The following is a 27,613-nucleotide window of genomic DNA, read 5'->3' as shown; positions in this document are numbered from 1 at the left end:
CTTCTAGAAATAAAAATGGAAAAAAAATCCAGAGTTCAAAGAGTAGATACAGAGACTTTGTAAAATTTACCTTAAAAACACAATGAGGTAAGAAGGAAATAGTATGATGACTTAACTAAAAATAAGATTTTTATCTTCACAGGATTTAAGACCTAACACAGAGACACACTCTGTTTATAAAATTTTCAGTAAAATGTGTACTTTAACTCTTGAATGAATGGAGAAAACATAGAAAATAAAAGTAAGTAAGTTGAAAGTGCTTAATAATGCATGTACTTTTGTGACTTCTGCTTTTATAGGGCTTTTTGGCAGTGTCCAGTTTTTTGGAATTGAAAGTGTTAAGGCTGTGAAGTTACTGTCCTCTTATGTCTTACTAGGATGTGCTGTTGTATAGATGCCTATATTGATGAATCTGTCACTAGCAAAGTATTGAACTAAACCAGCATGTTTCTCTCTGTTCTGTCTCCCATGCTGGTAGTACTGAATGCATTGATCATTCAAGTTTAGGCAGTGGTTATGTTATAATTCTAGTGTAAAACATACATAAAAGCCATATGGTCTAAGGGTACAGTTTTGCATATAGATACTCAAGGTGGATGTTACTATATATATGTATATATGGAATCGCAAAACCAAAATTACACCATTTTTAAGGCTTTTCTGTGAGCAGATTAGATTTAAAGGCATTTTTTGTTTGATTTGTATTTTCACTATTTTCGATTTATTGAAATAATGGAGCAAATTATCATCTTTAAAATGAAAGGCAAATAGAATTCCAAGTAATTGATGAACAGCTATCAAAATTAATTCAATTTAGAAAGTCATACCTGCAACTAAGTTGGAGGCTCAGTTGTTAAGGCTGAAAATAACTGGCTGGGTTGGTTAGGTTGGTTTTTTCACATCTTTTTAACATTCTGGTTATGATTCAGAGACAAACACGTTATGTGCTTATCTTCCAGTGCCTCCCTGAAAAATCAATTCAGAATAAAATCTAAAGAGTTGAAAAATTGTGATCTTTCCTTGAGTAGAAGTTTACCTGCTTAATGCAGATACAGTAATGAAATTCGGCATGGCTCTTTCATGTAGAAAGCCTGTCCCATTGTTATAAGCCAAACCTCTTGGTTCACTTGCTGAGCATTCTCCCCCATTTCCAGAAAAACTGTCTTACAAAAATTATAATTAACAAGTTAGAATGGAATAGAAATTTATGGAGGTTAACACTTGTATCTTCACCTGATAATTTTGACTGCTAGAGTACGTGAAAAAAAAACCCAAATGAGTGTTTACCTTGTCCGTAAAACTTTTTTCCACAACATCAGATTAAAAAAACTGCCATTAACTGATCAGTAAGCCCTGTCTCTCCAGCCAGCACAGTCGAGAGGTTATTTGCCACAAATGGATTGTTTGGCCTTTCCATGAAACATGAAATATGGAATGAAGTATTGAGAACATTTTGTGAACTGATGAACAGTGCTCTGAGCCACTCTATCCTTTCTGTCTGAAAGAGGGTTGATAACAGGCTTTCTGTGATCGTTTTTGCTGTTATAATCAGTTTGTTCAAATTAGTTTTTCCTTCTGTAGTTGTCATCGTTCAGCTACAAACCTGCTTCATCACACAGAGAGCCCTCAGCAGACCAATGAATATTTTGCTATGTTCCGAGGCCAGTACAAGATTGAAGGCTTAATCTGTGATGCTTACTGATATAATTTCCCTTTTCTATGGATCCAAAAAATTTGTTTAAAAATTCTGTCTGTACAATCTATGTTGCTTTTGTCCTAAACATTGCAGAAGAAGGGCCAGCTCTGTAGGATTATGATTTTCTGTTGTGTGGCATGGCTTTATTGTCCATCGAATAAAAGTTTTAAATCCTCTACCTGCAGTTCCTATTGTAATGCAATTATTTGGTGATGGATAACTGGCTGGTATAAAGTATATAGGCAAAAGCATCTATAGCTCTTCATCAATGTGTTTTAGTGGAGGCACTGGCAGAGAAAAGGATTAGGTTATAGCAGCAGTAAACTGTCAAGATCTTCAACCTCATGCTTTTCCCGTGTATAATAAATCTGTCTCATTGTATGCTTATGTGGATTAAACTGAAGTCTTCAATGGCTCTGGTGTTAAGGATAAAGGAGCCTGGACTACAAATGCCACTTCTCAATGGCTCTCCTCAAAGACAGATGTTCTCAGAGGGCTGCTGGTTAAACCTGCAAATCTCTATCAAGATCCAGTTCTTCACCTCCCCTCGCCCCTCCTTTCTTTTGAAGAGGAATGAACTAAGTGCCCATCCTTTGCCTTGTTTTTGGAGGGCTTTTTAAAGTCATAACTTATAGATGTACTGTTCTTTTTGTTACTGAGAGGCTGTTTGTTCTGTGTTTGAGACTGAAGCAAGAATCCTTCACCTGCTTCTAGATCATGGTGACCAACCTCCCATTCATGGGCCTTGGTGCCCTTTTTGCTGGAGTGCTTCAGAGGTGAGGAGGAACTGGTTTGCATGAACTGTTTGGGGGTCAACAGAGCATTCCTTGTTTCTGAGACTCTGTAGTCCCTCTCCTGTTTCAATAACTGGATAGATACATGCATGCCACATGACACTGTGCACAGATTCACTTTTGGTCAGGTATGTAACAAGCGAGTATCCATCCAGTCGTATGATGGGATGTGTACGTATACCTTAGGCCATTAGGCCGTTGCGACTGATCACAATGAGTTTTCAGTCATGGAATGGAGAACTGGCTGTGGTCTACGACTTGTTTAGGACCAGCATCCTTGCTCTGACAGAAGGTCTGGGCACCACAGCTCCCAATCATTCATTGTTTTACACACTTTATCATGCTCTTGTGTATTCATCTTTTCTCTAATGTAAGGCATAAGGTATTTTCATAGGTCATTTTATATGAAAACTATGTTTTAGGCCTTTTATCATTACTTCTGGTCAATTTTGAACCTCTGTTTCCTGCATCTTGTCTAGCTCTTGGGAAGACTGTCAGTCATCCACCCCTGCAGAGCCCTTTCCAGATGCCTGTTTTAGTGAAACCACGTAGTTCATTTCTCTATTTCCTTAGCTATATGCACTTAAGTAAGGCATCTGCTTTTTTGAGTATGGCTGTATAGTTGTCGATACCTTCACTGACTTTCTCAGGTCCCTTGAGAACCGGTGCATGTGACTTAGTGTTGCAACAAGTTACTTTGGGAGGCTTTGTGTTGTCCCATCTAGATTGTGTGTAGATATCTTTATTATTCTTCCAGAAATTATAATGTGGGTCCTCCATGATCAAGCACACTTTCCCATATCTGCACTGCATGCTAAACCACTTTTTTGCTTACCTCTGATCACTGGAACATCCTCTTTTGATGCTTAGATAACAGCTCTTAGCCTGGCTCATTCGGCTTCTGTAGGAGTATGCTCTGTTCCACATGTACAGAGAATGTGCTGTAAGGAAGTGAGCACTGCTTGAGGCCCTCAGTGCATAGTTCACCATGCTTTTGAACGTTTAACCAGTTACTGCAGAATCATCCATCCTAAATTCAGGCCAGGTGAAAGCTGCACGCAGATACCTTTCCTAGTACTCAGTAGTCATGCATGTAAACAAAAGAAAGACACGAAGAAAAAGAAGAGTTAAGCTTAATTTACTTGCCTAGAGTTTGAATTGGAAATGCATGTCTGTCTCTCTATCTAGACAGACTTGTGGATATATTCCTGACACTTACAGAAAGACAGAATCTTTGACGAGGTATGCTTTAAACTTCAAATTGTGTTCATTCAAGCAAACTCTCCTCCTGGTGTAATGTGCTGTCTTTAATAAAAATCTGCCTTGTCCATTCCCCTGGGCCTTTTGGGTGCTGAAGGGAGCAGTTTTATGAGACAAGCAGAGCCAGACTAAGCAGTTGCTGCCCTGGAAAGGAGAGATGTTCCATCTATCTTCTCATGCTCCTGGATTACCTAACACCGTCCCCTCCTGTTGAGTCAGTCAGCATCTTTACCCATCCGACCCTGTGGTTAGGTGATTGCACTTGCTAATCTGTCACGGGGGAAAAAAACCCAGTAAAATAGAGAGAGATTAGTTTTCTTCTAGGTTAGCTAATTTAATCAGCTTTACTATTCATTCACTCAGGCAAATGCCAAACCAAGCATGAAGGTGGAGACATGCTGATGAACGAGGAGGGAGAAATGGGAGTGTGCAGTTTTGCTGCAGTCAGGCTTATCTTGTGGCTCATCGGTAATGAAAAATGTTGCTCCTCTTCAGCCTCTCTCTCTGCCACTGCCTTGTGCACGCTGGCTGCCTTGTACATAGTGGCACTCCTCTGAGCAGTGAGCTGGTTCAGGCAGCGAAAGAGAACACTTTATGATGTGGCACAATTTTTTTTAGTCATTTGACTCATTGAACCAGCTCGCTAGTGGGGGAGGTGAGCAAAACAGAAGCAGCAGGCTAGGAGTAATGCGATGAAGGACAAACACCTCTATGGCGATGATTAGGTGTTAGCTCAACCTGGCAGCAAGGCTGGAGTGCTGGGCAGAGGGGCAGTGCCATGCTAGTAAGCTGCATGAGCCTGTCCCTCCCTTGTGCTGCCACTGGCGTGACCTGGGGATAAATGGTTCACCCTTCCCACACCCCAGTCGGTTTTCAGCCATATTAGTGCCTAGTGAACTGGCCATGCTGGTCACAAGGTTGTTATTCCTAGCCCAAAGGGGAGAGCTAAGCAGGGTGATCTAAGGCAATGCTAGAACATCCTTTTCAGTCACGGGCCACAACTGAATCAGCTGCAACCAGCCATAAAGGTGCATCCTCTTACGTCTGATGTCTCTCTCATTGCAAAGGGTTTCTTCGTCTCACTGGATAACTACAGCACATACTCTGTGCGGTAGTGATGTACCTGATGTACAGGTACGGCTGCTTGTAATTGCCTCCTTACTGCCTCTTAACTTAAACTAGATATTGGCATATTTAACCATTTCAGTGAGACAACGGTTTAGAGGTAATTCATGTGCAGTATTTGTCTCCTAAGGACTATATAACATCCACTTTAACAAGATGAATGCTCTTGATTTTGTAATAACAACTTAGTGTATCCCTGTAGAATATCAACCCTCTCGCTGTTTTGCTAGCTGTTCATTCGGGAGTGGATGAATGAGTTGCAAGGCAGCAATGTAAATCCCTAGTGTCACATTATTGTCCTTTTTATTCACGGAATCCAACTTGTGTTGCAGTCGTGGAGACTACAATTATCGTGCACATTTACCATTAAAAAAGTAGGGTTTTTTCAACAGTCTGGGGAGTCCTTTTTATGAAGTCTTGTTCTTCTTTAGTAGGATGGTTTCATTCTGTCGGATACTAAAATACAAATGTTTCAATATTGTTACGGTGTTATACTGCAGTTAAGTTTTTATTTAATAAAACGCTTGTGCATGTGACTTGAGATCTTAAACAGTTTCACTGATGTATATCAGAGGTCACTGTAGGCTGGATTTTCTTTATTTTACTGGGCATCAAAGCAGGTTTTCTCCATAGAATGCTGAGCAACTGGAGGGACTTAGCAGGAGTTTTCTTCAACATGAAATCTCTTGAGACAAAACTTTGGACCTCAGCAAAAATCAGGATTTAACATGCAATTGGTTCACCCAGAGACAGAATACTAAGTTGACTGGATTGTCTGGAAAATTTGTATTACAGCGGTATGAAAAGTAGAATTTAATTGGCTAATCTATCACTTTGCATGAAGAGACAGGGAAGCTTTCCTTAAACCAAAACGGCAATTAAGAGATACGAGCTTTATGAATGTACTAGGCCTGGCTATACTCTCTTATTACATTTAATGGGTTTAAAATGACCTTAGCCATCTCACTGCTTCCTCAATTATTCTCTTCTTTTTTTAAACTTACAGTAATTACAGCTCAGCTATGATCTACTTCCATTATTCTGCTCAGTTTTTAATATTATAAAATAAGCTGATGAGCTGTTTTATTGACACAAACATTATGTTATAGAGTTTCATGAACAGATTTATGCACAGTTTATTTGTTTATACTTAAAAGCAAAGACCCAACCTTTAGTTTTAGGAAAGAGGCAGAGAATGTGCCAAATGTTATTTTAAGATATAAAAGCTTTAATTTCACGTATCAATAAGGATTATGATTTTTCAGCATAGCTAATGTATGATGCTTATAGTAGTAAGTTTGGTTGATAAGTTTTTAGATATAGGCTGATAGGGTTGTAGATATAACAAGCGTATTACATGTCTGATCTAGCCTTGCTGCTTTTTCTTTCTACTAGCCTCTAAACCTATTGCAAAACAGTAAAATGTGAATAAAAAGTAGTGGAGTCTTTCAGTCCCGACTCTGGGTTGAGTCAATGCTGTGGTACAGTATGAGTAAACTGAGGCAATTCATGTTTGAGAGAAGAGCACTTCTGTTAGCGAGTGTGATATTCTAGAAGGTTGATAGGGGAAATGCAATTTCATTCTTCACAAACCCAGAAGTTAACATTTTAGCTAACTATCTGTAGTTGTCCTTTGGTGGTGACAACCTTCTGCAGAACAACACTTCAGGAATGTTGTTTCTGAATAGAAAGGGGAATTCCCGATAGGGAAGTTTATTGTACTCGTTCAAATAACATAATTTCTATTCTGTGGGAAGTTCCGGGCTTTTAAGGAGATTGGAAAACTTTCCACTTTAAGAAAAAGTAACTTTTTTTGCAGAAAGAAAAAAAAAAAGAAGAATAATTTATTTTATAATTAAATAGTAATTTTTTAAAAGCTATTAAAAATAAAATTGAGCTTGAAAGCTTAGTGCAGAGTCTTTTGACTCAGCTGCGACTCCCCGTTCCAAGAAGTCTGTGGAAGCAGGAGCTGGTGAGCTCCGCTGGCAAGAACCTGACATGCTTGGTGGCGTTGGCTCCGCGGCAGTCAGTGTGGTAGAAGCACCTCTGTAGCAAACATCTGAGCTTTCCAGCAGCCCCTTAGGAAAGCTGGTGAAATGCTAGCCATAGTTCTGTCAGTATTCTGCATGTATTTTGCTAGGAATTCCTCAAACTCAGTATGTTAACATGTTCATGAAATGGCATTTTCCCCCTGCAGCCTATTAATCTGGAGAATTCTTTGTAAGTTCCTAATACTTAGTACATATTCAGCCCTTTCCATAGCTATACCTCTTCTGGTCATCGCCATTATTCAAGGAGCCTACAGCAATTGTCAGGAAGACCTTGCCGTCAGATGTTAAAAGGTTTTGTTTCAGGAGCTGAAGAATTTACATTATATGTTTGATCTTGCAGGAATTCTTCAATGGGTGAAGCTGATAGATAACTTTGAGGCCGAGTATGAGTATGTCACCAATGAAGGAACAGTGTTCACTTTCAAGACAAACCACCATTCTCCAAATTACCGATTAATCAACATTGACTTCAGTGACCCAGAGGAATCCAAATGGAAAGTTCTCATCCCTGAACATGAAAGAGATGTTCTAGGTAAGAGTTCATGTCAAGTAAAAGACTTTCTATTCTGCTTTTTTCAAATTAATTTGGTAATTAGTCTATTGAATGATCTTGTACAGACCTTACTTTTTTCCTGTGTTTAAACTTTGTTTAGGATTTGCAATTAAAAGACTTGCTGAGACTCGAGAGATCCAGGATCCATTTCTCTCTCCCTCTCTCTCTAACGTCCCGCATGGCCTTAGTGAAGTTGCTTCATCTGGCCTTGTTTTAGTTCTGTGTTTGTAGGAAATGAGGGGAAAGTATTTTCCTGCTTCATGTCGGCATAGTCAACGTTTACTAGACAGTCAGGGATTACAGCAAGAGGGACTTTGTAAGCAGAAAGAAGGGCAAGAGTAAGTCTGGCAGTAGTGAAGCACACTATGAACAGAGTTGGTCAGAGTTTGAGACAGGATTTTCTGTTGTTCCTGGGATAAGAGGAGTAGACAACAGGTGAAAAAAGGCCTCAGGAAAATTGAAGGGTTTGGAATTCTCCAAGTATGAAAGCAAGTTCAAAACATAAATCTTTGGGTTTGATATAATTAAAATAAAGGTGTATTTTTTTAATCCCATCATTTTGGGAAAATTCCACTAAAACTTAGAATTAGTTTCAGATAATACAGAAAAACCTCTGAGCTGTTTTTGACAGATGCATTGTGTACATTTATGTAGTCTGTTCTCCATACAGTGCAAAATACAATTGTGATTTATCTGACTAGCATAACTATAGCTATTCAAAAAGACGCTAAATTTTTTTTTTTATTAATCCATCTTTATACAAATTCATTCACGTTTGCTACTTTTCTGGTGAAGAGCTGCTTTGTAGAAGGAGTAGAATTCTCTGTGTGTGTGTGACTGATTTGTGTATATTCAGTAACTTCTGTCTTTCCACACTAAAACAAACCTATTTGACTACTCTTTCAAATTCCTCTTAAGGTCTTGCTTTTCAAGACACCTAAAGAAAAAAATATCTTAATTTCTGTCTGCATTTCACAATGTGTCCTGCATGATTTCTGCCACAGCCTAGACAAGGCGTCCCCCCAATGTGTTATAAATGGTGACTAAGCATGCCCAGAATTGTAGTGACATTGCAAACGACTGGAGGTCTAGAGCATTGCAAGAATTTTGGTAAACGCAAAAGTAGCAAAATAGAGCTTGGTGAGAAACACTTTTTTTCTTAAGATTGTGAACTCTTTGAATCAGGAACCACCTGCATCTTAAATGAAGTACCTTTACCTTGTCCCTGCTCATTGCAGGGGGGGTTGGACTAGATAACCTTTAAAGGTCGCTTCCAACCCAAACCATTCTATGATTCAAGTCCTAAGCAGAGAATAAATAATAGGTGTAAGTGAAAAATTGCTTCCAAGTCTGATTTCTGATTGTGTGTGAATTTGCTGACAGTCTGTGAAGCCATGCTTAAATTACAAGGAACAGCAATTGATGAAGTGGGACCAAGTTGAAGAATTGACTTAGAGATGGCGGGTGTTCAAACAGAATGGGACAGAAACATGTGATTGACATGAAATGTGGTTACAATGTGTGGATTTACCTGAGATGTGGTCTAGGCAGCCAAAGGAGCTTTGACCAGTGGCTGTATAAGCACTGACTATATATTCCTTCCCAGTAAGATAAAGACCACATCTGCTCTTCACTGCGCTGCAGTATTTAGCTCAACTCCATTTTGTTTTCATTCTAAAGGCAAAGTTGTGCTGAGTTCATGTTTGTGCACATGCAAAAAAAATTAGTGCATGCAACACCCCTGTAATGGATTATACATGACAACCTTGACTATGCAAACATAACAAGAACTGCATTTAGAAAACAAAGTGCAGATAAATGGGTTTGCTGAGGGCGCTGGCCTTCAGACTGTAACACAACAGGCATTCAGCTCTTAAACACTCGAAGGCAAACATAATCTGTCATATAAAACCATCACAGTGACTTTCAGGAGTCTATTGTGTGTTATTAACCTTCTACTGTATTTGAATGTGAAGCCAGAGTAGGCAATCATGTGTCCACTTCTCTCTAACTTTTTGTAGTGGTACATAAAGGAATTGGATTAAATTAACAAATGAAAGTGTCTTCATAAGAGGATGAGTTAGAAGTAGATCTTAGCACTACAGTAAAGTAAGTTTGAATTGTTCAGTTGCTTCTTTGTGGCAGACACTTGCAAATTAGTGTTGTATCCTCAGCACCAAGATAAGGGAGTTTTATCATGTTCAGGAGGTTGTAGCCCTGAATAAATAAATAAACTCACTCATTCACTTGATGAAGTCAGCAAGCAAGCCAGTCTGTGTCATGTTGTTTTAATCATTCCAAGATTTGGTTTAGAAAGACATAATTATAGCAGAAGGCAGTTAATAATTCATTGTCTTGAAAACCTTGCAGTCAGGTGAATTTGATTTTGAGTGATCCAGAGATGACAATGTAATGAAACGCCTTCTGCAAAAGCTAGGACAGCAGTGATTCAAAGGGTAAATGAGTATTGCTGCTTGTCCAATTTTACTTATGTGTGGGAGTGACTCTTTACCGAGATGTAGTTAGCTGTATTAGAATTTCATTATAAACATTATAGTTAGTGACACTCTAGGTCACAACTGTTTTTTACTGGAATATATAGATACTCAGCTCAAAACTCTCCTACTCTGGTGTGATCTGCCTGGTAGCCGTAGCCGCCTTCATTTCTATGTGTTAACTTAGATTCAGTTTTATAAAAGCTGCACCATGCATATACAGAAATAGATTTATTTATGAATAATAAATTCAGGATTAAGAATCATGATGCTCTGCCAGTGTCCATCAGTGGTAAAAAGAGAAATTCCACAAAGTATCATAATGCGTTCTTAGGCAAGATGCTATAGCTAATACAATCTAACCAAGAAAAAACACACATGCCTACAAGACGGTGTGAATGTCACTTGGTTTCTCCAACATATTCTTCATGATAGACTTTTTTTATTGGCTTTGACTTCTTTGTTTTCAGAACTGTTTATAAATGAGCTAATTTGGGAAATACAGGGGAAAAAAACGAGGCATATTCCTGCAATGAGGTTGTGCACACACCTCATTTTACAACTCTCAGCAGGGATTTCACAGAGTTGAGGTAAATTTAGATCTCTACTCTGTGAGCTGAGGGGAAGAAATAAATGACAGCTATTTTAAAATAAAATTCAAGGGGGGCCTCGAACATATTGGAGCGTGATGAGACTCATTTCCCCTCCCTTTGGAGTTTGTTTATAAAGTGTTACTTTTAATTTTCAGGGAGTCTAAAATAGAACCATAGGAGAGATTCACATCTGACATTGAACGAGTGGTTTAAGTGACCACATAGCTGCAAGTGGGCGTGCTGAATTAGTTAAAAGGCAGCTATGAAACTGTAAACGCAGACTGATCATTACCGACACTTTGACAATAGTTCTAAGGCATGGGATAAATCTGCTGCCTTTAGAATGTTAAATAATTAATTCTGAGAACCGTGACACACCCCCCACCCCCCCCACCCCCCAAGAAAAAAAAGTGCCCAATACCGGTGGAACAGGGCAACTTGAGAGTAACAGTTATATCCAGGCCTGTACTTGTGACGATGAAAAGAAAAACAGAATAAAACAGAATAGATCTCCTGAGTAAGGAGAGCTGAGAAATAAGATGTATTCCTGAATGTGTCATAGATGAGGTGAGTGATCTTGAACAATTCCTTGGATCTCAGTTGGCCAAATCAAGCAGGGGCAAAGCTAGCAATTCTGTACCTTGTACACATCTGGACACCTAAACTCAGAGCAAGTAAAATGCTTCCCTTCCCTCAGCTAGAATGTGCACTCCGAGTGAAAAACAGTATTTTTCTTCATACCTTTAACCTGCTAGCTACTTCATAAACGCTTAAACACACAATCTTAAAAGCTTCCAGGAAGCAGAGGCATGCAGGATGTGTTCTGCAAAGCATGAGCAAAGCCAAGGAGGCTGACTGCTAATGCAACAAACTCGACAGTATATGCAGTTCTCAGTGCCGAGCATGGGAGTAACAGAGACTCAGCTTGTAGCTTGCAGTCAAAAAATAACTCTTGTTAATAATTCAGCATTGCTTTAGCTTGCTATGTATATAAGTGTTGGTTCTTAGTGTCTTTTTTTCTTCTGCTCTTTCAAGTCTGCTTTAATGTTTTGCTCTGTTTTGATTTTTCCCTTTCTTTGTAGCTTACATTACTGTAAGTTTTGGAGGCAGTTAGCAATGCACCAAAACCAGTTGTAATACAGGTATTATACACAAAGCTGTGTTCCTAAATCTCATGGAATGTTTTAAAAACATTTTCCATTGTCTTCCCATCTGTTATCTTCACTTTACTGAGAGCATCTAATTTGTAAACCAAAGGGGTGATGGAGAGTTAATATTGCTGCTTCCTAGGCAAGTTCTTCAATAGCTGGAATCCCCACGTAAGCCAGCAGCCTTACCCCTGGGCAATTGAATATATTTAATAAAAGAGTAATATTTCTTCTTAATATGTGAGTTGAAGTAATAATGTACCTTGACTTTTAATGAAAACATCCATTAAACTGCAATGCTTCATCAAATGATTAGTGAGGAATCAAGGGTTATCACAATTTAATTTTAAAATAAAGTTTTGCTGAAGCACAACTACATATTATACACATTTGAATTTTATCTGAGAGTGTCTATAATCCATTTTGTGAAACTTTGTCAGGACATTTCACGAGTAAAACTGGACATTTTAGTTACCAATGTTACTGAGAATACCAATGGAGTTCATGGTATCTCATACTTAACTGCAGAGCAGTTAATGCTGCAGGCAAAAATGGTGTGTTACTGTAGGGGTGCTATTTTTTAAATTCATATTTTGTGTTAATAAACCAGTTATATATGTCATTGCACAAATCTGCCAACATTCACAATGTAATAAATATTTTAAATGACTGCATATTCTCCTTGTTCATACAGCCAAAAATGATTCTATATTTCAAAATATGTAATTGCATATAACAATTAAACTTACAAAGTTTATTCTGTTCTCTAGCCTCACTTAAGAAATTTAAGTCACTCCAGAGCTAAAATTACACATCAATTACTAATTTATAAACAGTGTTATGTTGTGCTGTATCTTATCATTTCAGGTCATGGCTTCATGGTTGAAATTTCAGTTAGTGTTGTACTCTGGGGCTTTCATTTGAAAATTCCCAGATTTAGGCTAGAAGCTCATGAGTTAGAAAGTCGGGGGGGGGGGGGGGGGGGATTAGTGGTGGTCTTTGGGAAGAGGGGAGTAGTAAAGCCTTATTTTGATGTTTATGTAGCATAAATTCATATGGCTAGAAAGTCAGACTAGTGTTAAATTTCACTGGTCCTTCAGGAACAAGCTAAAAGGAAAGTAGATTCTATCGAGCTATTAGGATTTGAAGGTCTTCGAGCTCTAGGGGGTCGTGACAGACCTGAACTGTATATGAAAGCAGGGGCTGTTAAAGAAGCTAAGTGTTACAGAATAATGAGTTTTGACCTTCAATTCAGAAAGAGCTTGTTACCCTTAATGGAAGGGGCACATGATACAACTTTGAACTTTTGTTCTGGAACCTGAATGTGCACAGATGCATTTATAAGACTGTCTTCAGTACAAGTCTGCAAATTCAGATTTTTTGGTTTTATAGGACTTTGGGGAAACTGGAAAGAACTGTTAAAATGTGAACAACGTAAAATAGTGTAAAACTGAAATTCAGTCAATTTTGCCTTGCTTCTGTTTTGTTTTTCTATGTTTTTTCCTCTGATGTTGGTATTTTAAACTCTCCATCTCAGTGCTGCTTTGACATTACAACATGCCCCAGTCAGTCCTACCTGACTTTTCTTGCTCCTTTGAGTCCATCTTTTTCAGTTTTTGCTTTCAGCTAATAAGAGAAGGCATTGTCCAATGCTGGTACCTTGCCCGTGATTTAGGTTTCCAGCCTGACTTGTCAGGGGAGAAGTTGCACATACATACTTCGAAGAGGTCAAGAATCACCACCTCACCTAGTCGTACAAACAAAAAATATATCCCTCATTCCCTCCTTCCAGATATCTTTTCTTGACTTTTAACCTTGTTTGTGTTTTGTCTAGTTTGTATTTGATTTGTGAATTAATGAGAAGTTGAAATACTTTTGTTGCAAAGTAGGGTAACCTGTTTCTTAAATGACAGAAATACTAAGAGAGATGAGAAGGTTTCAGTCTTTTTCCTGTCTGCATGAGTAAATAAATAGATTTGTCACTAAAGATCTAAAGCTAATGGCACAGGAGACAGGAGAGAATACGTTAAGTGATATATTCTGGGTGAACTGGAGCCCTGAAGAGTTTCTACACTTCACAGGATATAAAGATGGGGATTGAAGTGAGGCGGTCAGTAGAACTGCAGGGATTTTTGTAGAAATTGCCAGCCCAGCCCATTCTTTTTTTTAATCAGTTTGGATGTTCCAAAGTCCAATTAAAAAGAAATAGCATTCCATTAAAAAGTTCACATATTTCTGGTTTTTTTTTCTTTAATTCTTCCGCGGAACAAACTTAGAATGTGAAAGGTTGTGTGGAGCAGAAGCTCTCGTTCCTGCACAGCTGCACAGCCAAGGCGGGCAGCTCTGCAGGGGCCCAGGACTGTCGGGAGAGGCATGAAGGAAATGAACCTTAGCAGAGCACTTTGTTCCAAGGTCCTTTTGCCAGACTGAGTTCACTGTACTGTATTCTGTTCCTACTACCTTAGAGTCTCAAGAATGCTGTTTAAGAACACTAGCTTCTTGAATAAACGTGGTTTTTCTGAAATGGTGTGTTGAGGCTATCACCTCAGAATAGCCCTTTTCTTACACCCGGTAGAGCTTGCTTATGAGAATAGCCTCCTGAATACTTAGGCAATAAAACCAAGATGAACAGTAACCTCTAGATTCTATACTTTAATGTTCAATACAGGATCACATGTCTTTGTTCTTATTAGTTTAGCTTGAGTCTAAATCATAATGATTATTTTGATTTTCATGCATTTCCATAAGTATTGCTGGCAAAGATCAATGTTTTGCTTGGGGTTTGCATTGAAATATGTGATATTTAAGAGCAGTATTGATCTATAAGCACAATGCATAAGCATCTTGGTTAAGCAATTCTTTATTCCTGTGTCTGCATAAATTAGCTTCAAGTGGAACGGTTAGTGTGTTTCCAAAGAATGTCGACCTTTACTTTTGGGTTCATTCTTTTGTTTCAGAAGGCAGCTAGCTTCTAAAGATTTAAGAGTTAAATTCAATGCATGTCAGAAATTTTGGTGCATGTATTTAGGTATGCTAAAGAATTTTAGAATCAGATTATGTCTGATTGTTCTTTTGTACAATTTTTTTTACTGTATTTTCTGTGGCTTTGTTTTTCTTTTCCACACTCTGCAGAATGGGTTGCTTGTGTGAGGTCCAACTTCCTGGTTTTGTGCTATCTGCACGATGTGAAGAATATCCTGCAACTTCATGATCTAGCTACTGGTGCACATCTCAAGACTTTCCCCCTAGAGGTTGGCAGTATTGTGGGATATAGTGGCCAAAAGAAGGACACCGAAATATTCTATCAGTTTACTTCCTTTTTATCTCCAGGTAAGATTGTTTTTTTCCCTTAGTTATTGTTCCTTTTCCTGGGAACAATATCTTTCTCCTTTTCTGTTGTTTAGTAGTTATTAGGTATGTCTAGGATGCAGCTAAAACTGCTTCCCCCCCATGTAGTAAGTAGTGGTTGTGCACTTCTAAGTGTACCAGTCCTTGATCCGTGAAGCCTGAATAATATGCCTACTAATATTTGGGACACCTGCATTGAGAAATTACTCAAGACTGTTTTGTACTAGAGATGAAATTGTAGCATTCTCACAGCTCTTGCTTCATACAGCAAGATATAAGTTCACAAATTCTGTTGAAGACAATTGTTAATGTATTTCATGTGATTTTCATCACAATTTTGAAGAACAGTAATAAAAGTCACAAAAATTCTTTCTTTGACAGCTTTGTGATTCGTTTATGCATAGCCTCATTAGACCATCCTTACTATGTGTCCTTATAACACTTGGTGTTGTTGGATTGCTTTAGGAGTCCTCATTGTACAATCCTGCAAAGCCAGAGCTGTCCAAAGCGCTATGTAATATGTGTGTGGCACACCAATAAGTATTCCAGGATTTTGAATAGGAAGGGAGTTTCTACACAACTGTCAAGCTAGTATATGACAAGAAAATGTATTTACTGTTCTCTCTTTTCCTCCTTTCTTTCTTTCTTTCTTTCTTTCTTTCTTTCTTTCTGGCCCAAACAATCAATAGCTAATACAGGACAGGTTTCAAATATGGAGAGGGGAGACAGGCTCAAGAATCTTCATGTTCTTCCAGGGTTGTGAGTGATCGTGAATCATAAGATGATCAAAAATGTCCTTGCAGCATCTGACATATTTTTGCTCTGTTTCAGTTAGAGCACAGCCACATTGCAAAACGGCTGTATAATAGTTTTGATAGGCTTGCTGGTTTTGCTAGAAAGGAATATGTCAAATTATTAAAATTATGTTTCAAGCTTAGCACATAAGAAGTATGATGAATTTCCTATTATTATCTTATTGTTTACATAACCAGAAATAAGATATATTATGTTTCCGGTTTCTTTTTTAAACACACTTTTAAACAACATTCAGATCATTGCATCTGGGGAGGAGCTTGAGGACACTCTTGCTTTTACCTCTAACTTCATCCCAGCAACACGGTTCAGATAGTTCACTTGCGCATATCCCACCTTATGGGCCAGAAGTTGCCAGTCTTATAAGCCTGCACCTTTCCTCTCAGCTGAGCCAGTAGAGTCTCTGCAGCTGCTAAACGTGTGGAGGGGAAGAGCTTTGAGATCTGTTTTAGCCCCTGGCTTGCCAGCCAGCCATCAATGGCTGCTCTCACTGCCTGCTCGTTGCTTAGGCAGATTTTTTGTCTCCTTTTCATCCATGTGCTTAGCATCTACAGAGAATTCACCATAGTGTAGCTCTGTTAACTGGGGTAGAGCGACCTAGAATCTAGAAGAAAGAGGAGGGGAAGAAATGGAGGTAGAATGTATGGGAGTAAGGAAAGGGTGAGGAAAGCAGACCAGAGAGGTAATTTTTAGGTAGGTTTGTGGATATTTTTAAATCTGCATGCAACCTCCATTCACTCTATTAGTAAAATAACCAGACAAAAGGTATAGGGATGGTCCTTGGTTAACCTAGATCTTCCTACTTTAGTATTAGAAATCAATACAATTTGCATTTAAGAAGTTGCATTATATTTTTTTCTAATGAGAAACAAATTAATATAGTGGTGTTCAATACCTACAACAAAAGTGATAGTAAACATATGTATGAAATAATGAATAAAGCACTTCTAAAACCATAGATGCCAACACCATAAAAATAATTTTTGCTATTCCCTGAAAAATACGGTTATCCCTGCTGCCCACTCTAATCAGACACTTAAGTGAGCACTCTAGTGTTTCGCATTTATTTAGCACCCAGCAAAAGAGTGCAGGCCCCAATGTTACTATGTTTTTGGATATTAACTGCCATGCCGCTAAAAATATAATAGAACAAGAGTTGCAGTACCAGGGGTTCAATTGTATGTTACTGTAGCAGTAGGCTGATTGACTCCTGAAATGCAGTCTATGACTGTGCTTATGCTTCATCCTGTGGTTTCCTAATATGCAGCTATTCTGCCTGCTCTGTGTGTAATGTTTGCCAATACATTATCCAGCTTGGGCAGCTGTATATATGTCAAATGACTGCCCTGCCTGTGGCTGCCTGGTGTGTTTTCCTTTGTGCTTTTGCATCACTTTCTGTATCCTAATCTTTAAGGGAAATGCTGCTTTAATGCTTGTTTGTACCTGTCACCCTGCATTAGGCTTGCTAGTCACTTTGTGACAAATGAAGAAAAAAAATTCCCAGCAGATTAGTGTAGTCCCACTTTTATTCCCCTATTAATTCACCATTGTGGGAAGAGGCTTTATCAGTTATTAGAAACATTGGTTTTCATATGTGTTCCTTTGCCAATCTGTATCTTTGATTTTCCACAGTCTATAAAAGTGATTTAATGAGGTAATTCCCTTGTATCAGATATGTTTCCTCATTATTTCATGTTTCAATATAATTTTTTATAGCTATAACCTCTGTAATAATTACATCTGGTTTCCTGAAAGTATCTAAAATATACACAATACAGCAGCATTTCAATCAAGTCCTGTCCACCTTGGTTAGTTTTATTACATTGAGGATCCCTGTGGGAAGGCTTGTTGCCTTAACTTTTAGTGTTCTTTCCCTGATATACGTTTAAAATTCTAGAGAGACCAGCTTGTTGTAAAGCAGAAAAACAAAGAATAATTAACACTGAGGTTAGTTTTGTGTGTCATTTGTATCTGTAGTATATCCATGAATATTAGGATTTTGTAGTATGTTAACCAGTGTGCAAACACGACGATAGTCACACTGTATGGCACATGCTTAAATGTTATTAGGGCTGAATGACAGGAAATGTGATTTATAGTATAATGCAAAATTCTTCTTGGCCAATTACACATCTGTGTAGTGTCTAGATTGCTACAGTCTCTGTGATTCTGCCTCTGCTGCAACCTAGAAGTTTTATACTGCTTATAGACATAAATTCTCTCATGTGCACAATCCTCTGGAAATCATAGGTGCAACTCAAGCAAGTGAAGTTGCCTTCAACCCTGCAGGATCAGGATATAAAATAAATTATACAAGACCAAATTCCGTTCAGTTACATAGGTAACCTGTGCTAGTCTGCCACAATTTCAAGTGGATGCTCAGCTCTTTCTGTTATCTGGGGGTCTGTTTGAATTGTACTTTCAAAATATTTTATCATAAAGAGAAAAATGTTGATCTGAGTGAAATTCTTGATATATTTATTCTCAATCTGGTGGTTCTAGAGGAGATGTTTTAAAATTGACTTCATTTCTTTCTTCCAACTTTATCATTCTTGATAAGTGCTATGTAACATTATGAAAAGAAATATTTTTTTCCGTTTTGTTTAATCCGCTTTGGATACCTGGCTTTGTATGGGCAGTGAGAATTATTCTTTCTGTACAGGAAGCCTTTGCACCCTTCCTAGATGAAGTGCACATACATAGGTGTTAAATTATATATTAACTGAAAGAATGTGTCTGGAGCTACTGTTTTTCACCCTGCTGAGTTACATTTGCCATTCATTACTCCATCACAGTGCCCAAACCGGCATCCTTTTAATGATGGACATACAGTAAGCTGACAAACTTGCACTCTGTTTTAGGTATTATATATCACTGTGATCTGACCAAAGAGGAACTGGAGCCAAGAGTTTTCCGGGAGGTGACTGTGAAAGGATTTGATCCTTCGGTTTACCAGACAATTCAGGTAATAAACATGAATTCTGCTGTCATGCTGTAATCACTTATGCAAGAGTGTAACAAAATTGCACTTGGCTAAAGGTGAGAGTGCTTTGATTAGCTCCTGAGTTGCAAGTCTGTGTGCGCTCTGAAGGAATTCCACCAAGTCTTGTTAAAGAGATTGGAAGATGCCACTGCAAGTAATGGGGCAGACTCAATCCTCAGTCGTCTTACATTATGATGCAATATGTTCTCTGATTTTTTTCCATGTTATGGTATTCTTTGATACTTGTTTTAACATCAAGTTGCTACTTTGCCATGTTTATGTATTTCTTCCACCAGGGCAACTTGGCATGGCTCCAGTAAGCAAGTGTGTGATAAGGCAAGGTTTAAAAGGCAGTGAAGAAATAGAGGAAACTTGGAATAGCTATTCATCTTCCCGGCACTTCCACAGCATTCCGGGGCCCACTGTGGGAAGTGCCAACAATAGATAAAAAATCCTGTCCCCACCACTCTTGTATAGAAATAGTGATGATTTTTGCCTCAAGTTCATACTGTGGATCTCTATTAAGACCTCAAGAATAAATTGGGAGGAAAGGAGGAAATGCATTGATTCATTTGTAGCTGACATCAGTTGTGAAATCTACCATAGAACTATGAAAGATCTTAACTGCGATTATTTGGAAGGAAAGCAGGAAAATACCTAGTGATGTGAACAGAAAAATCATGTTCATTCATGCTGTGTAAGAGTTTCCCATTCTGTCCACCTTTCCAAGAAGTGCCATAGGATATTGTGTTCATTAATGCATCAGTGCAGTTACACCTGGAGCAACTGACTTTGATTTTTCATAAGAGCAGGATTAGACCCTTTGCTTGCAGTGCTGGAACAACTAGAACAAGGAGCAAAAGATAAAAGCCATTTAAAATACATACGTATATGTAATTAACATTTCTAATGTAAAACCCCATGAAGCAATTATTGTACACGGCTAACAGCTTTTAGTTTTAGATGTTTAAACGGTTTGGGACAGGGACCCTTCCATTCTATCTGTACACTACCTAGTACCATAGGATCTGCATCCATGGTATATTGCTTCAGTACTTAATAAATAGTAGGTTAGCGCTGCATTAATACTCTGTTTTAGCTGTTTCCCAAGGTTCTAATGATTCATTGGGACTCCATGAATAAAGAATTAAAAGACAAACGTATTTGTCCTATTTTGGTTTCATGAAAAACAGGTGGTGTCAAATATGCCTGCTGCCCTCTTGGGAGGGCAAGATTGCATGGATGGTTTATAAAGTCATCAAAGGCTCAAATTTCCTAAGAGCCTTTTTGCCTTGATAAAACAAAGGCCCCTGGATTTACAAGTTTGCACAAGTGGAGTTAAAATTACAGACATGGATGATCTACAAACTGGTTCTGTGAGACATGAACATGGAGAGAAATGCGTGAGGTCTTTCCTAGCAAGGTCTAATGCTGTTCAGTAAATTCCTCAGGAATCTAGAGAATAAAGTCTTTGCTAATAAAGTATTTGGAGTCAACAAAGATTGGCAGATAACAGAATAAGAAGGACAGCAGGTTACTGACTTACAACGATGTAAACTGCTTGTTAAATGGTCCCATTATGACAATCTGCATTTCAGTATAGCCAAGTGAGGGTAAGACATCTGGGAAACAGGGAGGGATTTATCCCACTTCAAAATCTGAAATCAGGTAGGTTGTGTCAGCTGGTCTCCCAGAGCTCCCTTTGCAATCCCTGGAAGGCCATAAGCTGCATGTACAGTAACAAGCAGTGTGGCATAATAATCGCAGGAGTGAAATGGCTTGTGCTGGGGATCCACTGTCCGTTTTGAGAGTTTTACTTTGGACTAGCTGTCGTCCTGTCCTGTGAATTGAATTTCCATTATCAGTTGAAGTACTTTTGGTGCACTCCTGGAGTGTATCTGCTACTTGAGTTTCATCCAGAAGGAATCCAGTCTGCATACACTGAAACCTCTCTGCTGTGGGAGGTGAGAGTGCTGAGGAGACTTGCTTTAGAACCACACTTTTGTTTTGAACTGAAACGCTATTGTGTGTGCACCAAAGGTTCAGACAGGTACCTCAGATTAGTAGCATGGAGACTCCTTTGGAGGTGCCTATTCCTCACACATAAGTGAAGGCGTATAGAATTAGCTAAGTTTAAAACTGTTGTGGTTTAGCCCCAGTCAGCAATTAAGTACCATGCAGCCGCTCGCTCACCCTCCAGGGACAAAGGCTTATAAAGTTAAGAGAAATTACTCCTATGGAAAACAGCGTAAGCTACAGGTGATCTGGAACAGGTTCAGGAAAATACAGGGTTCTTCGCAGACAACTGCTTTGACCTCACAACAAGTATTGTGACTAAAAAGATTATGCAAAATACACATTTTAAGTAGTAAGTGATCTTTCCACTAAACACAGCTTTGGTAAGCCCCTGATAAAATACTATGCCCTGGTCAGGACTTTAAGGAAGATATGGAAATTCTAGAGAGAGTTCATAGAAATTTGTTGAAATCATAGAATCATTTAGGTTGGAAAAGACCTTTAAGATCATCAAGTCCAACCATAAACCTAACACTGTCAAGTCCACCGCTAAACCATGTCCCTAAGTGCCACATCTACACGACTTTTAAATACCTCCAGGGATGGTGATTCAACCAAAATAATTAGGGGTCTAGAAAAACAGTCATTATATTGTGATGCTTAGCATATTTAATACCTGCAATTTACAGAGGAAATGTTGGAGGGTAGATTAATTGTTTTATATGTAGGATTTTGCATCTGTAGAGTAAGAGTGGAATAGAGGATTTTTCTTTCTATAGACAAAGGTATAACAAGATCCAGTGCCTAAAGTGGAACTTAAATAAGCTTAGCCTGGAAAAAGGTGAAACGACCTAGGAGATAAAATTAAGCAACAGTGTGACAGCATGGCTTGGAGACTTTGAAAGGAGATTAGATATTTTTCTTAATCTCTTAGTTTTAATTTTGTCTCTGGCACATACACAGGGCAGATTCTCTAAAAGCATAAAGACAGTAGTGTGTGTGCATGAGGTGGTTGTAAACAGCCCCATCTGTTTGTCTCTGCATCTCCAGACAGAAATGAGAGTGTTGTAGAGGACAGTTTGCTGGAAATGTTCTCACAGAGAATGTGTTTTTACTGCTTCACTCAAACTCGTTAAGGGACTTCCACAGCATAACTTCAGGGCATAGTGAGCTGAAAAAGAGAAAGAAAACAGCATTCTCTTTAAGGAAAGAACTCGGTACAATTATAATACTGCCATCAAACTCAGAAGGATAATAATGGAACACAACTACCCATGTAATTAAAAAGGGTTTAGAAGGGGTTGCCATGAATTAGAAATAATGTATTTTTCTAGTAAATCAAATTTTATGAAATAAATGTCTGGAAAACAAAAATCTCATTTTACATTTAAATCAATTACATGCTAAATTAAGTTAAAGTAGAACAGTAATACAAATAATTTCAAGGAGGAAGCATGCTGTTGCTATGCCCTTGGAAGCCTTCACTTTGTGAATCACTGGCAGAGCTTCACCACTAGGCTGTCGTGGGGTGGAAGTCAATACCACTGTTCCTGGCTTTCTCCTTACTCACTCCTGCTCAGTACCAGCTCTAGGGAAATGTGACCTGTGTAGTTACACTGGGATCAGTGCTTATATAGAGCACTTCTGGCTCATCACTCATCCAGTTTTGCCTTTTATGAACTAATTATCTCAGTGTGACAACATCTTGGAAATTAGTTTCCCATATCATTCAGATGCATGGAGAAATCTCAGCTGAGCTGTGAAAGAGGCTGTTTATCAGGGCCAGGGCTGGGACTGCCTGGTCACCTTTTGTAGTAACTCGGCCTGCCCGGTGCTACACACTTTTGCCAGACTCCAGTCCTTGTTTTCACTTGTGGGGTCCCACTTGGACCCTTGATGATGCTTCTGCTTGGAGGAGGGAAAGGCAGCTTATCAAAGCAGTTTATAAATGGCTGTCAACCTAGATGAAAGCCTTACATAGCCATTGCAAAACTCGGGCAACATTGCAGAGAATTGTGAAAGAAACTCAAAATTAAGAATGCAAGGAATATACTGAGAATAGGCAAAGATTGCTGATTACAGGAGAATGAACAACACTATGGAATTTATTTCATAATTTTATTTTCCATCAGAATTACTAAGTAGTAAAGAAAAATGTTGCTGGCTCTGTCCCAACCCATGTCCTTAATGAAAGGCAAGTCTCCTGCCAAGGTTCTTCCTTTATTCTCATATACCTGAAGAAATAACCTGCTAAGACTAGCAATCTTCCTAGCTTTGTCTGTGTAGCATATATGAAACTTTAATGAGTTGTTGTTCTTTAGCAGTCATTAAACATAACTGTGTTAAGAAGATTTGAACTGAAGTGTAAGGTGTCATGTGTATATGAAACCTGAATTAATGGCAATTGGAAAATGCCCCAGTGCCTGTTTTTTGCTCTTTTGGAACGACTTTACAGTATTTCATAGATGCTGTGCAGTGCAAGTTTGGACCAGTGATAAAGTTTACTACACTAAGTAAATTTATGGTAGAGCAGCTGCTTTGTAGTACCTGAGGTTAAGTTCTTACTCTTTGGCAGCCCAAAGTAAGAGCAAATTAGCAACTTATCTTGCACTGAAGGGAGAGCTGTTTCAACGTACCTGATATTTATACCAGGGTAAGAGCATGCCTGTAGGTCGCTGGCTCTATGTGACACCCTGCAAGTACATAGTCTAACTTACTGTGCAGTAGCTTGTGCATATGCCCTTACCTTGAAAAAGTCTGTGTGACCTTCACGAAAAAGTCAGACTGATTAAAATACTTGCCAGACATCGAAAACTTATCCTGGCTACTTTTGTTAAATGATATATTAATTTGCGTTAATAACTTTTCCTCTGCCAAACATTTCTTGAAATTTGTCTTTGCTTCCTTGCACGCTTCCATCCATCACAATGACAGACTTTTTCAGGAAATAGCCCAGGGTGGGTTTTGCAGGAGGAAAAAACACTTCTGCAGGAACTTAAAAACAGCACTTGCCGTAAGCCGTTTACTGCATAACTAACTCAACTGCTGCTTTAAATAAAAAGCCTTTATTTTACTTTACAAAGTTGCCAACTAAGTTCTTATGTGCCTCTCCATATTAACACCTCACAGTGACACTTAATCATGGATAAACATTCTTCTGGCCTGGCTCACAACTCACCTACTTTTAGGCTGATATGCAGGATTATAAGTGTTGAAATTGCAACCATAAAAATGTTGTTTGGCTCCTTTTGCCATTCTTTGAATACCTTCCAGTACTGTCCTTAAAATAGTTTGAGATGAACCAAAATAGATGTTGCTATTGACAGATGCACTTTGGATTAGCTCTTGCAGAAGAAAGGTGAAATTCATAACACAAGTTAGTTTTACAACTTAGTTTGCTTTAAAAGCAGCTGCTGTTTAGGTATTGTTGCAGAGATGAAAGAAGGACAAGTCTTAAAAAGGATATTTCTTTTCTTGGGGCTGGGATGAATTTCCTCCTCTTTCTTTTGCAGAAATTATTTTTATAAGTGAAGTAATTTTCATGCGAAGTTTATTGTTTTATTGTTCAGTCTTTCACCCCCATCTTCAAGCCCTTACAGCACTGATTTCAAGTTATGAGTCATTGATAGGGAAAATTTGTCTACAGTCATTCTAATTCCTAGCGGAACTTGACACCGTACAGTTTGGCACAGCAGTTAATCTCTGTTTCAGGAAAATACAACGTTGAGAGAAGATGAGTCAGGCTTGAGCTTGATTGGCAGAGTTGTGGGAGAAACTTGTGCACAGCACCTGCCCACACTCTTTCTGGATCTCGCCATTGCTGGTGGTGTCATTCCGTGAGCATTAGATTCCCTCGTTGAAATAAAAAGTACCAGGAAGGAAAGCAGCATCCAGTGAAAGCTGTAGTAAGCTCAACCTACTTAGCAATGCAAGAGCTGATATTATCGCTGTTTTTTCACTGTGGATATAGAGATGGTCTTACTGTTGTTTCTTTCCCTTATCTAAGTATATATGGATATATATATCCAATATATGGATAGATTGCTGGAGTTTGGAGAGAAATTCAGTAGCTCTGAATTTATCTCTGTTGAGAAAAAGCACTCTCATACTAGAGAAGAGAGGCATGTACTTTTTACATTGATTCTGAGCAGAGACAAAGAATTCTCCCCTTTTCTTCAGGGGAGTAAGTTGTTTTGGCAACTTTTTCTTCCCCCTCCTGAGAATCCAGCACAGCCAAAAGGGGATTGATTTTTGAGGAGCTGGACTTTCTTGCTTCTGACAGTATTTGGGGTTTGAATCCTGCCTCGATCTTGCGGGATGGGAGAGTAGAATTAATACTTGGGGGAAACAAGTTGCTTATTGTTTTCTGTTTCTACTTTATTCCTTTTATTTCCTTGTGGTTCCATATTGAAGTGAGGAAGAAATTGAAGAAATATGGGGGTTGGGGGATGTGAAGAAATGCACCGGTTTTAGTGCTTGCCACAGCGTGGCAGACACCTGCCCTCTTGCAGGGGGGAAATGAGCTTTGAGCTGCTTCCGTCAGAGCTCCCAGAAGAAGACTGAAGTCTTCAGCTCTGGTCTCTGCTGGTGTTTTGGCAATGGCTGTAGTTTTGGCACCAAGACAACAGTCTCACTCTGGAGGACATCAATAAAATCACAGTGACAACTGTGGCAGTATTGGCTGTTTGCCGATGTGAATTTAGCATCTTACACCCTTGGCATGTGGTCATTACAAACACCACCTTAATCTGCCATTAACTCTTCTAATTGTAGGTCAGTGAAGAAACACTAACTGAAAATGTAGTCCTCTAGTTTTAAGGCCCTGTGTTTCTTGAAAGCCAAGAGATTGTGTGTTAAATGTGTTACATACTTGCAGCCACAGTACACTCCATTTTAAGGGGGGAAGTTGTTGGTGTGAAGGACTTTGTCTAGAAGAGTACCAAGTGAAGGATTTCCCATAATGACCTTACATGCTCTGGAACTTTGAAAGCCTTATGCCTGAGCAGAGGAGTAGCAGTTGGCTCTACACTCATTATATTTAAGCAGCCCCATCCAATGCACTTCAGATAATTCACACCAGTAATTCTGGCAGACCATGATATTCCCTAAGTGTCTGGAGTGGGAACCAGATCTCCATATTCCAAGTAAGAGGATGAAGTGATAGGATTTTGCATTGCTTTCTTCCCTGATCCAGTTCAAATCCTGCTTTAAGGTCTAAGTGTCTGGGGTTGCTTTATCCCCTTCTTACATACCACAGAGGATTGCTGCGCAGTTTAGGATGTGGGGAGCTTTTGTTCAGCAGAATGCAGAACAATGGAAATGTGGTTTGGGATGGAGGAGCACAGAGCTGCTCTTAGGAAGAATTAGCACAATACCAGACCACACAGTGTGGGGGATAATACTAAAATACCAGTTCATTTGGATTGTTATATAGGCTTTGTGATTCACTAGTTCCAAGCTTTTAATATTAGATTGTTTATTTTTCTGCTAAGTGTGCAGGGAATTGAAGAGCTGCTTAAAATGTTAGAGTCTGTAGAACCTTCATACTCAAAACATTGTAAAAACATTCATTTGTTTTAAGCCTACGAGAGAAGTGATTGCTTAGTAGTTTAACTAAAACTCATTGTGAAATACTCTTTTTATGTCTTACTCAGTAGAACTTTTGTTTGAATTTGCAGTGGTTTGTTTTCCACTTTTCTAGTGAGTGGAGCTGTTAGTTGGCATACTTGATCCCAAGCTGCATTCTGTGCTCCGTTTCTTTCTCAGAATTCCTTAAAATTAAAGGTGAAAACACAAGGTGAAAACATGATGTGTTTCACAAGGTGAAATAACATGGATTAGAACAGAGCTGTAACCATTGAACATAGTGTAGAGAATCCCTTTTTATACACAGGAGTTTTAAACAAGAGCTCAAGCAATTGTAATGGAGCTTAAAGGATTGTTTTACAGCCTCCCATGTCTTAAATGATTGTATTGTTAATTGTCAATAAAAAATAGTTTTGATTTTTAAAATAACTGATGAAATACATTTTGCGATCAGGAAAAAGATTTTAAAAGTCATTAACTTGGACACATTAAATGAACATGTGAGTTTAAGCCTTCAGGAATATCAGTAGTAGCTGATATAGAGATTAAAATGAGAATGTTGTTGTAGTGAAAATGCTCGTTTCTTGTCCTCTTTCTAAACAAATCACTGAAGATTTCTTCCCTTCTCTTTTTTTCTCTAGCTTTCATATTCACTCCTGTGACTGATCTCACCTCCAGTAATTAACCATGAACATATTACTATTTTAATTAACTCCCTTACTCACAAGATAAGTAAGAATTCTATTTAATGATTCTCAGTGGGAATCTTCTTTCAACTTTTCTTCTCCCTTTTGTATAAGCATATCAGTATTATTTCTCAAAGGTAGTGAGTATTATTAGCTTCATTCTACAGGAGCAGAAACATTCAGAATGAAATTTGTCCGTGGTTGCACATTGATGAGGTGTTGCACTGGGGATATGTTTTGATGGTTTCCTGTTCTAATGGCAGTGGTTTGCTACTCCTCTTTTTGCTGATCCTCAGAGTTGAGTCTTCAGATGTGGTTTGAAAACTTAATCAAGCCAGTTATTAGTCTTACACACGTAAGAGTTCATAGAACTTCAACATCAATAAAAAGCCCCCACTCCCGATATCTCTAATAGTATTAAATGCTGACAAAACACTGTCTTTTGATCAGCGTAGTGTTTGTGTGT

At 38.6% G+C, this 27,613-nt stretch overlaps 1 protein-coding gene across 1 annotated transcript in view; it reads left to right on the top strand.

Moving 5' to 3' along the window:
• The window catches only part of PREP (prolyl endopeptidase), a 110,783-nt gene that overhangs the window by 51,271 nt on the left and 31,899 nt on the right, over positions 1-27,613 (top strand). The window contains exons 8-10 of the mRNA XM_075498468.1: positions 7,267-7,458; positions 14,848-15,045; positions 18,738-18,841. Coding sequence (XP_075354583.1) covers positions 7,267-7,458; positions 14,848-15,045; positions 18,738-18,841 — 494 coding nt within the window. The remainder of the gene's footprint in view (positions 1-7,266; positions 7,459-14,847; positions 15,046-18,737; positions 18,842-27,613) is intronic.

This window comes from Mycteria americana, chromosome 3 (assembly GCF_035582795.1).
Source record: "Mycteria americana isolate JAX WOST 10 ecotype Jacksonville Zoo and Gardens chromosome 3, USCA_MyAme_1.0, whole genome shotgun sequence".
Taxonomy (NCBI): Eukaryota; Metazoa; Chordata; class Aves; order Ciconiiformes; family Ciconiidae; genus Mycteria; species Mycteria americana.
This window is presented reverse-complemented; position numbering and strand designations above follow the sequence as displayed.